Below are 13,743 nucleotides of genomic sequence, written 5' to 3'. Positions count from 1 at the left end.
GTGACCAGGCATACTGTGGGTGCACACCTTTAATCTCAGCACTGAGAAGGCAGAGGAAGGAGCATTTTTGTGAGGCCAGCAAGAGCTACATAGTGAGACCTTGGTACACAGACCCACCAAGAATGAATTTCTGATTATTCCTACTAGAACCTGAGATACTTCAAAATCTAATTGATGTAAGCCATGGAAAGAATAGGTAAGAAGATTTGGGTAGCTTAGTTCTGGGCTTCAATGTGGTATAAGTCGGGATCCTCATATTTTCCTAGTGGATTTCCTATCAGACGATATCCACATCTGAGAAAAGCAGGCTGGTGGAGGGCTCATTGGCATAGCACTAGAATGCATGAGGCTCTGGGGTTTAGTACCAACCCCACAAAAACAAAATAATGAACTGGAAATATAAATATAAAAGAGTAACTTTCTGGGCTGGAGAGATGGCTCAGAGGTTAAGAGCACCGGCTGCTTTTCCAAAGGCCCTGAGTTCAATTCCCAGCAACCACATGGTGGCTCACAACCACCTATAACGAGATCTGATGCCCTCTTCTGGTCTGCAGGTGTACATGCAGGCAGAACATTGTATACATAATAAATATATGTCTTTAAAAAAAAAAAAAGAGTAACTTTCCCCTCCCCTCATGCCTCACACCAGAAAGCATTGAGTAAAAAAGATGTGAGATTTTAGGAGGACTGGAGACACGGTTCAGAACTAAGAGCACTAGCTACTTTCCAGAGTACCTGTGTTCACAGAGGCTCACAGCTGTTAACTCCAGTCCAAGGAGACTCCAATGCCCTTCTCTGGCCTCCTAAGGCACTGCATACACATAGTATACAGACATAAATGCATAACCCCTCCCACACACACGCGCCTTCAAAACAAAACTGTTTGGTCCAATGTTCTTAAATATAAGAGGAGACTGTAAACCTGAGAAGTCAGTTATTTTGTTTTTAATTTAGTCTCAGCAGAGTGGAACAAAATCTGTACACTATTTGTAACAACAAATCTCTCCCTGACCCCCACGGATTTCCTCTGTGTAGCCTTTTGTCCCGGACTTGCTTTGTAGAACAGGCTGGCCTCGAACTAATAGTGATCCATCTGCCTCTGCCTCCCGAGTGCTGGGGTTACAGGTGTGTGCTACCGTGCTACTTTGAATAGAAGCTGAGGAAGAAAGACTCATATATGCAGTGTTTCCAATTCTCATTTGCATTACTGTAGAGTTGCTAAGAGCTGAAGCCAAATCTCAGAGAGCTGTGAGCTCAGCACTTCTCAGCCTCTGACTAAGGTCATGTGTCATCCCATGACCTTTCACAGTTTTGTTCTTTGTGACCACGACTTCCATAATGCAACAAAGCAGAATCACTTCCTATGGCAACAAGCAATCACTAAGCCAGGTTTTAGCTGTGGAAAAAGATACAGATAAAGGAAGCACTTGGTTTTTGTCTATATTTAGCACACTGGCAAAATTCTACTGGCTTAAGCAAACATAGTCCAGACACTCATTAGTAAATTTAAGTGCGTTCTGGTGAGGTGGCTCAGCAGTATGGGCTTCCCGCTGCCAAGCCTAAAGATCGAGTTCAATTCCCCAGACACACATGATGCAAGGAGAGAACAAACTTTCCACAGGTTTCCCTGTGACGCCCCTGTGTGTGTGTGATGGTGTGCACATGGCCACATTTATACACACACATGCAAACAAAAATGTAATAAAGCATGTAAAATTACCTAAGGAAATAACTAGTTACTTTGGCCTCCCGTGCTCTTTAGTACAGGGCATTGCACAGATATTAAGGAAGCATGTCTTGTTCGTCATGCTGCTTCTAGTTTCCACTGCCGAGTCAGCATTTTAAAAATAGGTTTTTTTAAAAAAAAGATTTATTATGTATACAATGTTCTCCTGCATGTAACAATTGCAGGCCAGAAGAGGACACCAGATCTCATTATAGACGGCCGTGAGCTACCAAGTGGTTGCTGAGAATTGAACTCAGAACTTTTGGAAGAACAGCCAGTGCTCTTAACCTCTGAGATACCTGTCCAGCCCCTGAATCATACATTTTCAATGGAACCACATTTTACTTTGCACAGTGTCCTATGTGGATGATAGAAACTATTACTATCATGCTACTAAAGTCTGCCTGTGACTTCTGTACTTCACAGGACCATGTCTTGTTCCTAAATTATCTTCCACATGAAGTAAAGGGCTAAAGTTCTTCTGTTTTTATTGAAGACAGAGTCTTGGTTTCACTATGCACTCCTGGCTGGCATCAAGTTTATAGATCCCCCTACACACCTCTGTGCCAAGCAGGACTGAAGCTCTTATGTGATGAAATGATAGAGGAAAAACTTCCCAAAAAAGTATTCAAGAAGTACACAGAGGGGCTGGAGAGATGGCTCAGAGGTTAAGAGCACTGACTGCTCTTCCAGAGGTCCTCAGTTCAATTCCCAGCAACCACATGGTGGCTCACAGCAATCTGGAATGAGATTTGATGCCCTCTTCTGGAGTGCAGTGAACATGCAAATAAAGCACTATGTACATAAAATTAATAAATTCATAAATAAAAAAGAAATTAAACTTGATTTAGCGGGGTGTGGTGGTACACACCTGTAATCCCAGCACTCTGGGATGCAGAGGCAGGTGGATTTCTGTGAGTTTGAGGCCAGCCTGGTCTACAAAGTGAGTTCAGGACAGACAAGACTACACAGAGAGACACTGTCTCTAAAAACAAACAAACAAACAAACAAGAAGTATACAGAGAACAATTCTCTGAACACATTTTCTTGTTTCCATCTCTGCTGAGCACAATCACCCTAGCATGCACAAGGAGAAAGACCCACCTCTCTGCAGACAGCTGCAATCTGTGCTTCATCCATGCACGTTTCTGTGACGACATCAGTGAGTGACCCACCAGCAAGGTACTCCATTACCACAAACAACTCATCTCCTACCAAGTAACTGAAAAAGAACATACAAAATACACACGACTTTTTATTTTTTCTAAGAACATGGCTCTCTGCATTGAGGAATTAAAATGCCAAGCACAATGATAATAAAACTACAGTCAACAGTTTGACAAGTAGGAAGAGCTCTAGATAGGCACAACACACAAATTAGGATGTCCTCAGCTGGCTGTGGTGGCCTACACCTTTAAATCCAGTGCTTGGGAGGCAGAGACAGGGGGATCTCTGTGACCTTGAGGCCAGTCTGGTTTACAGAGTGATTTCCTGAAGAGCCAGAGCTATACAGTGAGATCATCTGGAAAAAACAAAACAGGGACTGGAGAGATGGCTCAGAAGTTAAGAGCACTGGCTGCTCTTCCAAAGGTCCTGGGTTCAATTCCAGCTCACAACCATCTATAATGAGATCTGGTGTCCTCTTCTGGCCTGCAGGTGTGCATGCAGGCAGAGCACTGTATATGTAATAAATTTTTTTTTCTTTTTTCGTTTTTGGCTTTTTAAGACAGGCTTTCTTTGGGCAGGCTTGGCTGGCCTGTACTCATTTGTAGATGAGGCTGACCTCAAACTCACAGAGATCCACTTGCCTCTGACTCTCTGAGTGCTGGCATTACAGGCATGCACCACAGCGCCTAGCTTAATAAATAAATCTTAAAAATAAATATTAAGAGAGAGAGAGAAAAAAAAAAAACCAAAAAGTTAAGATGTCAACACTCAGGAAGCAGTTATGAAAATCACCCTAAACTAGAGGCCAGCAGGGCTAGGCCTGTAATCCTAGCATTTGGGAAGCAGAGGCAGGCAGATCTCTGAGTTTGAGGCCAGTCTGGTCTACAAAATGAGTCCTGGACAGCCAGGACCACACAGAGAAACCCTGTCTCGAAAAATAAATAAAAAACCAAACAAAAACCAACCAAACAAAAGCCAGAAAAATTTTTTTTCATTTTCAAGTTATAGTCTGCCCACATTGTTTGAGTATATACATGTTATTGCAATTACAATAATTCAATATAGGAATTATTTCATTATAGGTATGCTAGCCACTGAGGTAAGAATCTGTAAGCTCAGAAATCCTGTCTCCAAAACCAAAATAAAACAAACAAAAAAGAAAAAATAAGACTGTGTGTATGAGGGAGGGAGCGGGAGGGGAGGCAAACAAAGGGAGATGTGAACTCATGCAGAGTCACACAGAATTGACAAGAGCAAAATCTGAAGCCAGGCAAACAATGTTTTATTTACATTAACTTACATGTATGGGTGTTTTGCCTATGTACATGTCTGTGCACCAATGTACATGCCTAGACGCAAGCAGAGGATACTGCATTCCCTGGGACTAGAGACAGCGCTGTGAGCCACCATGTAGGTGCTTAGAATTGAATCCAGGTTCTCTGTAAGAGTAGCCTGTGCTCACAACCACTAAGCAATCTGTCCAGCCCTGTGAAACTGGTATTTTTAAAAAGCAAAAAAATGGGTGGCTGGAGAGATGGTTCGTGTTAAGGGAATTTGCTACCTTTCCAGAGGATCTGAGTGTGGTTCCCAGTACCCATACTGGGAGGCTCAAAAACACTTCTAACTCCAGTTCTAGGGTTCTGAGCCTCTTCTGGCCTCTACAGGTGCTGTCATGACAAGCACAGTGCAGACACAGGTAAGCAGGCACACACATAAACATAAATAAAAATATTATTAAAAGGGAAAGGGTTAAGTGATGTAACGTTATATACAATTAAAAAAAAAGAAATAAAAAAGATTCAACAAAGAAAGCAAGGAAATGGGTCTGAAAATTTTTTTTTGAATACAGTCCTCACAGGTAAGGGTTAAAGTCTCAAAATATTCTAGCCAATGGACAGTACATCCTCCACAGTTGTGTGAAGAGCAGGGACCGATTCTGACATGGCCTCTGGTGCACCTATTGAGCCACTTCCCCTTGGTGGGAAGGTCAGAGGATGGGCAATCAGACTATCCAGTGAGACCCGATAGGCTAGGATCATTGGTGGGGGAGGAAGTCCACTTCTGCCACAATTCTAGGGGAGGGGAATAGGGTGAAAGAGGTGGGGGGAGGAGGGGAAGATACAAGTGAGGGGTTAACAGTCGGGATGTAATCTGAATAAATTATTTAAATAAAAAGTCTCAAAATACATTATCTGCCGGGTGTGGTGGCACATGCCTTTAATCCCAGCACTTGGGAGGCAGAGGCAGGAAGATTGCTGTGCGTTCAAGACCAGCCTGGTCTACAAAGTGAGTCCAGGACAGTCAAGGCTACACAGAGAAACCCTGTCTTGAAAAACCAAAAGACAAACAAACAAAAAAATCAAAATATATTACTTTCCCCAATCCTAAGCAAATTTAAATATAGAAGAAAATTATCTGTACTCTAATACAATCCATGTTATCACCCACTAAAGTAAATGTGATAAATTTTTTAAACGTCAGTTGTAATATACAGTTTTATACTCTGCCTTTCATCTGTTGTAAAGTACCTAAGCTCAGAGATCTTTTGATAGCAACCTGGGATGGACGTGTGAAGTGACATTGGTAATAAAGCCTGGCTGGGCCACTCTAACCCCAGCTTCCTGTGAGGGCAAAGGAAGCACATGGCAAGTTTGAGGCTTTCCTGGGTTACATTCTCAATGACTACAAGCACTGCCAGCATCCTTCACTGAAATGTCCTCTCACCTGCTGTTTTCACTCCCCCCCCTCCTCTTTTTGGCTTACTTTTCAGCATTGGCATTTTAACCTAAAGCTCTATGCTTGCATCTTATAATCAAACTACACGTGTCTGTATTTTTCATTTTATTTTGCTTTGCTTTGTTTACATGTATGTATGCATGCAGAGGCCAGAAGGGGAAGCTGGATCCCATTGGAACCAGGGTTGCAGGTGTATAAGCATTACGTGGGTACTAAGAACCAACCAACCCTGGGTCTTCTCAAAGACAGCTACGGCTCTTAATTGATTAGCCATCTCTCCAGTCCCAAATTTCCACATTTTTATCTCAATGTATGCTTGTTTCTTTTCTCATTTATTTTTTATGTTTTAAGAAGGTTGCTGGGTTTTTTTCATTTTTTTCTTTTTTCTTTTTGTTTGTTTGTTGGCTTGTTATTTTCGAGACAGGGTTTTTGTGTGTAGCCCAGGGTGTCCTAGAACCTCTCTGTAGACCCGCCTAGACTCAAACTCACAGAGATCTGCCTGCCTCTGCCTCCCAAGTGCTAGGATTGAAAGGGTGCACTGCCACCACCCAGCATGTTTTAAGATTTATTTATGTAATTATATGTGTATGTTTGCCTCAGTAAGTTTATGTGTACATGTGAGTGCTAGCAGTGGCCAACACAGGGCACGGCTCCTCTGAAAGTGGAGTTAGAGGCAGTTGAAAGTTGCCAGGTGGGCACTGGGTCCTCTGCAAAAGTAGTTAAGTACTCATTAAGAGCACAAAGTCATCTCCCCAGGCCACATTCTCACTCTTTACTCTGGTTCATTCATTCTCATCTCTAAGGACAGGGCTTGCCCTGAGCTCTTGATCTTCCTGTCTCAGCCTCCCAATGCTGGGGATTATAGCTATGACTCACCACTCCTGAGTTGATCTCAATTTTAAAGAAAATATTCATATTTACCTGTCCAAGAAGTTAACTATGTTGGGATTCTTTAACTCTTTCATCACCAGAATTTCATTAATGATCAATTCCTTCTTTGGTTGTTTCTGTAAATTAATCTGCTTGATAGCAACCTAAAATAGAAACGTATTTGAAGCATCAAAACAGCATTCCTAATTCTCACAAAGTTATAAGGACCAATTAGTCAATAATTTAATATGTATACCTTGCCTATCCACAATGTTTTGTGATATAGATTCTAAATTACATTTTAGTTTGTAATTAAAACATTTTTGCATGTTACATGTGTGGTTGTGTATGTGGCATGGTTGCACACACCGAGACAGAGTGAATAAGCTCAGTTTGGTGAGTGCCTCCCCCACCCCCACCACCAAGCCATCTCATTGACACTAGATTTATCTTGAAGTTTACTAACCAACCTAAGGTCTACAAAGGGAATTAATTTTTGAAATTCTAAACACATTCATTCTTTGTACCTCTAACATGATAACTGTTGTTAAGACTAGACAGATTAATTCTTACAATACATCGAGGGCTGTTAAAGCTTTCCCAACCACAAAGATCTGAGTTCCTTCCATCCCCAAACCCTGCTATGGCAGCATGTATTTGTAAAAACCAGTGCTAAGGAAGTCCACACAGGCAGACCCGCTGGTTTCCCGGTCAGTCTGCCTCACTGTCTGGTGGAGACAGCCTCTAGATACTACACACCCATGAGGACATGCAAGCACATCCATGTGCACACAACACAGTTCCTTTCATTATCCCTTTTCCCTACACAACAAGCTAACACGCAGACTTGACAAGCAGCTACCTCTTGACCCAGTGCCACGTCAGTTGCAGTAAAAACTGTACCAGAAGCCCTGCAGGACAAAAAGACAGAATTAAATTTAAGCTCCTAAGTTTCACCATTTACACAATTCAAATACTTCAGACTTTGAACAACTAGAAAAGACTTAACCGCTTAGACTCAAAAAATTCTTTTCTCCCAACCAAAGAAGTAAGGCAGGTGTACATGTCTATGACCCCTTGCTTGGGAGGTTAAGGCAGGAGGGTAATGCTGACTCAGAGAACTTACCTCAAGAAAAGAAAAAGTCAAACCAAACAATGAACTATGTCATACTTGAAGACTGCCTCTACTTTTTGTAACAAGACTCTCTGGATTTATGACTGTCATTCATTACGAGTAAGAACTATTCTTGTTCACTCATCATTACTTACTATGTAACTTATCTATTATTATACAAAAAATACAAAGGTAAAAAGGCTGAAGATGTAGCTCAGTATTAGAATCCTTGCCTGGATGTACAAGGCTTTAGGTTTAATCCCCAGCACTGAAAAAAAGGGGCGACTTTCATTTTTTGTTGTTGTTGTTATTAAAACCAGTGATACAATTAAGATTGGAAGAGAAAATAAAATAAAATAACCCAAAAACCTAATACTTGATCTAAAAAGAATTGTTTTTACTGCCAATAGCCTGCAATAAATATTTGTCTTTAAAATACATGTAATTTTAAAAATGATCTCTCACCACCTATGGGAAATGACATACAACAAAAAGAAAAAACAACAACAACCACATATACCTCTAGTCCTAACACCAGGGCTAGGTGAGAACAGGATCACTAAGGTTTTCAATTACATAGTGAGTGTGGGGGCAGCCTGGGCTATGATGGAGATGGAGATGATGGAGATGGAGGAGGAGGAAGAGGGAGAGGAGGAGGAGGAGGAGGAAGAAGAAGATGGAGGATGGTGGATAGTGGAGGAGGATAGAGGATGGAGAATGGAGGATGGAGGAAGTGAAAGGGAGAAGAACAGGGTCAGGGAAAGAGGGAGACAAGAGGAAGGAGGACAGACAATGTAAAGTTACAGTTAGCCAGTGCTGGATTACTTGTAGCTCAGGCTAGCCTCCAACTTGTAGCAATCCTGCCTCAGCATCTCAAGTGATAGGATTGCAAGTGCAGCTTTGCTTTAACAGCATCTACATGCAACTGGGTTATGTCTCTGCGCAATCTCCCACAGCACCACACAAAGCAGGTACATGCTCAGCGTCAGAGGCAACAGCTCTGTGTGTACACTCAGGCAGTCCCGAGTAAGACATCAACTCTTAGATCAACACTTACCCTTGCCCAATTTTCTCATATCTTGTGTATTTTTTCTTAGGGTCACCTATGCTCACAATAGTTCCTGTTTTAAACAAACAAAAATTAGAAGTCATTTAAGCAAATAAACTGCAAACAAAATTTGAAGAATAATCTTTTTAATAATCTACACTGATTATAAAAGTACTTTCTATACACCAAGTTTCAAAAACAGTGTTACTTTAAACATTCAACACTAAAGAAAGCTAAGTAGGGACTGGAGAAATGTTTCAACAGTTAAAAGCACAGGACCTAGGCTCAGTTCCCAGAAGCCACATAGTGGCTCACATCCACCCGTAACTCCAATTCCTGGGGATCCAACACCCACTTCTGAACTCTGCTGGCACCAACCATGCACTTGGTACATGTACGTGCGTGCGCGCACACGCGCGCACACACACACACACACACACACACACACACACACACAAGCAAAACTTAATTGAAAAGAAATTAAGAAAAATAAGCAATAAAAGGTGGTGGTACACTTTCCATCAGGTTAGATTTTTTTTTTAAGGCAGGGTTCTCTGTGTAGCCCTGGCTATTCTGGAACTCACTCTGTAGACCAGGCTGGCCTCAAACTCTGAGACTCACCTGAGTGCCAGGATAAAAGGTATGCGCCACCATTACCCAGCCAGGTTAGACTTCTTAATCACTTTTTAAAAAATCATGACATTTTTAATTTTAGTATAAACAATTCTCTCAGTCAGCCTGAACACAGGGGATAACAGTACTATATTAAAAACAAAAACAAAATAACAGGGTCAAGTATCCCAGGCTAGCCTGGAACTCACTATATGTAGTTGAAGATGATCTTGAACTTCTGACTCTCTTGCTTCTACATCACAAATGCCAGGATGCAAACATGCACCATCCTGTCCTATTCATGTAGTGCTAGGGATCCGACTTGTTAGTGCATGCTAGGCAAGCATTCTACTAATTGAGCTCCACTCCCAAGCCTTTTCTTGTTTGAGATAGCCTCAGCTAACCCAGAACCTACTATGTAGCCTAGGCTAGCCTTGAACTCATACCAATACTCCTGGCTCTGCCTCCCAAGTGCTGAGATTACAGGTAAGAGCCACCATGCCCATCTAGGACTTTGATAACTTACTATCAGAAATAATAAAAGATAAATAGGTAACTAAATAACCCTTAAATGGCTTTTCAAACGGGCTCAGTTACCTTCTACCTTTCAATATACTTAGAAAAACTTAAGTAATATTGAAAAAACTTCAATATACTAAGAAATAAATATTAAACTCAGGAAATTAGAAAAAAATCATAATTTAAACTTGTATTCACTATTAAGTCAAAAGGAGAGACAATGACATGGCAGTGTCACTTGCTCAAGGTAAGACGAACACATGAAGCTCAGTCAGAGTAGTCTACCTCAGTCCCCACTACAAGCCAGCCACGTAACTCTAAGCTAAAACCAAGTCAAGACACACAGTAAGATAGAGCAAAGGGGATGAGATAACCAAGTCATGACTAGATGGTGGCAATTACTGCTCTGGTTTACTATTTGAAGGAGCAGCTTTCCTAAGATAAGGCCACCATGTTACAAAATACCAGGGCAAAAGCAGGTTCACATTTGAAAGTATTGCGGAATAAAGGCAATGACTATAGCACACCCATGAGTTACACACACAATCTACATGGAATCTTTCCTTGATTCCCCCTGTACCCTAGTCAGTGCTCTCTGAAGCTGCTGCAGATTTTCGAGCAGATGTTACCTTTTAATGCTTCACCTAAGTCAATAATGGTAGATTATAAGGAAAGAAAAAGAACCCACCCATATGTACTTTATGTTGACACACATTACAGAAGGTCACTTTCTCTATAACAGTTTTTACATTTGTTTTTGTTTTGTGTGTATGGAGGTCAGAAAACTTTGGGAGTCAACTCTCTCCTTCCTGCATTTGGATCCTAGGGATGGAACTCGGGTCATCAGGCATGGTGAGTGGTGGTGAGTGCCCTTACCCACTGAACTGCCTTGCCAGTCCCTAAGGACATTTCCATAGGTTTGTACTGAGAAGTTGTACATGCACACACACACACAAACCCCTTTGTCAGAGTTTCAAACTGTCTTTAGATATGGCGGCAGGGATCAAGGATTTTGCACATCCTAAGCACATGTTCCCAAATGAGCGACAAATATCTCCAGCTCTAGAGCAAATTCTTTTTAAGAAAATAAAGTATAGACTGCATACTTAATTTCTCCATAATCTCTTCATCTGTCATCTTGGCTTTCTTCTTCTGTTTGTCTGAAGACTTGGCACCACCGTCGACATTAGAATCACCTACTGGAGCAGGAATAGGGTCGATGACAGACCGTGTATAAATCTGCAGAGATAGAGTTCACTGCTGAGACTTGAGAAAAAAATATTTTCAGATGATCTTAGTAGCAGAAAATTCTTTGACTTTTTTTTTTTTTAAACAAAACTAAGTTATCTCTTCCACTGTTTTGAATAACGGAAACAGTATATTCACACAAGGAACACGCAGCTGCCCAGCACAGTGGTGCATGTCTATAAGCCCAACACTCAGGAAGCAGACATAGCACCCACATGGCTGCTCACGACCATCTGTAAATCCAGTTCCAGAGGATTTGATGCCCTTTTCTGGCCTTTACAGGCAACAGGTACAACACGGTGCGTGCATATATGGTCAGGCAAAACATCTAGATACATAATAAAAATAAAACCGGCATACTTGCAGCCAGGCATGGTGGGTCACACCTATATTCAGGTGCCTGAGAGGCAGAGACAGAGGGATCAGGAGTTCCAGACCAGCCTCGGCTACACAGTGAATTTGAAGCCAGCCTAGAGTATGAGACACTGGCTCAAATAAATACAAAATGAACCCCAACACAGCTTAGTAACTGAGAAGAATGAGTCTTGATGTTGACATCACTATGAGCATGTGGCCCCTTAAGTTCTACACAAATCCACTGTTGATCAGTTCCTGTCCTGTAAGTCATAAGGAAAACCATTCTCTATCACTGCCATTGTCCTAGCTCTGTCTGCTGAGTGGACCAGAGTCCCACGGCAGCACAAGCATCAGCTTGCATTCTCCCTCATCATAGCAGGGAAGTGCAGGCAGTACTGGAGCAGTTTCTCACTGCCTGGCTCCACTTAAGGACCCTTTTCTTTATTTTTCTTTTTCATTTTTCAAGACAAGGCTTCTCAGTGTATAACAAGCCAGGCTGGCCTTGAACTCACACAGACTCACCCCCACCCCACCCTGCCTCTGCTGGGATTGAAGGCACGTGCCACTCATGCCCCGCTAAGGCCCCTACTCTTAAAATTCTCTTAGTTGGTGAGTAATTTCACTCCAAATGCCTCTTGATTAAACATATATAGACTTTCAAGGTAAAATACAGCAGCAATCTAAGTTTTAGATATAATAGTTATGTATATTGAGAAAGCTAAAGAAATAGAAAGCTTTAGAATAGAGAAAAAATATTTTCCTTTTCCCCTTTTTCCTCCCTTCAGACAGAGTTTCTCTTTGTAATAGCCCTAGCTGTCCTGAACTTGCTCTGTAGACCAGGCTGGCCTTGAACTCAGAGATCTCTGCTTGCCTCTGCCTTCCCTGTTAGGATTAAAGGCCCAGCTTTTAGCTCTAGCTGGCCTAGAACTCACTAGCTGGCTTCCAACTCACAGAGACCCACCTTCCATGCTAGGATTAAAATCATGCAACCACCACATCCACTTTTCAAAAATAGGTTTTTTAAATTTTAATTTACTTATTGTGTATCTGTATGTACATGTGCCCTAATGTACGTGTGGTGGTCAGAGGACAGCTTGCAGGAGTTACTTCTCTCTCTCTACCACGTGGGTCCCAGGGATTGACTGCAAGCTGTCAGGCTTGGTGGCAAGCACCTTTACCTGTTGAGTCATTTTATCAGCTCCAAAAAGTAGGTTCTGATAGATAACTGTTTCTCCATACCACAATATTTTAAGCTTGAGGGCCTTTTAATACTTTGATTGCAAGTCAAATGCAGAAGACAGATGCTTTAAAAAACACACAGCTGCATATCACCATTCAGTCACTCACTGATTTTGTATGATCTGGCCGAGGAGCAATGACAGGAGGGGCAGCGTCTTCATCATCATCATCTTCCTCTGCTACTACTGCTGATGTTTCTGATCCCTTCGTATTCAGCTGTACTCATCACAGGGGTGAAAAGGAGGATAAACCAATAAAATTAAAAGATTAAAATGGGACTGCCTCTTAAAAATATTTTTTAAAGTTTATTTCTTTAATAGCTCATATAAAAACTATCAAAATTCACTGGTTCAGATATTCAGATACAACCAATTAAAGTAAATGAATACACTCAGTGAATCATTCTTGGTGGAGAGGGGACTCTGCTAAGGATGGAACCCAAGGCCTGTGTACAGTGTAATTGCTCTATCACTGAGCACAGTCACAGCTCCCAAGTGTACTGGAGGGCCATTCCTGCCTCTCCATAAGCACACACACAATACTCTATAAGGAAGTAAACTACTTTTTAGGTCCAAAGCAAAGGACTTCTGTACTCTGTGGACAGAAACCTCATTTTTAAGGGAGTTAAAAGACGCAGATTTACCAGGTAACAAAGCAAGAAAAGGAGCTGGTAAGTTTTAACTATTTAGAATGTGCCACAGTTTACAAGACTCAGAATGGTACTGGCAGGAGGTTTGGGTAGGAGAGAATATGCCAGCCAGTTCACCGTATCCAGATTCCATATGGCAATGCTGGATAAGTAGCTAAATTGCTCTGGAAGTCACTATAAAGTTGAGTTACTGCTTAGACTGCCCACTAAGTATATCCTACTTACTCAGTATGGTTTCTTCACCCAATCAAGTGGCTACTGTATTTTTCTGACTATAAGACGCACCCAGGTTTTAGAGCAGTAAAACAAAAAACAATAGCAATTGGATCATAATGTGCACCTTACCCCTCTCCCCAACACACACACTTTTGGGGGGGAAAAAGTGTGTCTTCTGGTCCAAAAGAGTATGGTAACTTAGACACAACAACCCACAACTAAGTGATATTTATCTGATGGCT

At 41.7% G+C, this 13,743-nt stretch overlaps 1 protein-coding gene across 1 annotated transcript in view; it reads right to left on the bottom strand.

Annotated features, from left to right (window-relative positions):
• The window catches only part of PAK2 (p21 (RAC1) activated kinase 2), a 62,420-nt gene that overhangs the window by 12,758 nt on the left and 35,919 nt on the right, over positions 1 to 13,743 (bottom strand). The window contains exons 6-11 of the mRNA XM_084802264.1: positions 12,745 to 12,852; positions 10,899 to 11,031; positions 8,671 to 8,734; positions 7,362 to 7,410; positions 6,551 to 6,663; positions 2,831 to 2,948 (exon numbers count right to left, since the gene is read on the bottom strand). Of these exons, the coding sequence (XP_084658390.1) occupies positions 2,831 to 2,948; positions 6,551 to 6,663; positions 7,362 to 7,410; positions 8,671 to 8,734; positions 10,899 to 11,031; positions 12,745 to 12,852 (585 nt within the window). The remainder of the gene's footprint in view (positions 1 to 2,830; positions 2,949 to 6,550; positions 6,664 to 7,361; positions 7,411 to 8,670; positions 8,735 to 10,898; positions 11,032 to 12,744; positions 12,853 to 13,743) is intronic.

The sequence above is a fragment of the Acomys minous genome (genome assembly GCF_964271855.1).
Source record: "Acomys minous genome assembly, chromosome: 11".
Lineage (NCBI taxonomy): Eukaryota > Metazoa > Chordata > Mammalia > Rodentia > Muridae > Acomys > Acomys minous.
The sequence above is the reverse complement of the archived record's forward strand: the minus strand, read 5'-3'. Positions and strand labels throughout refer to the sequence as shown.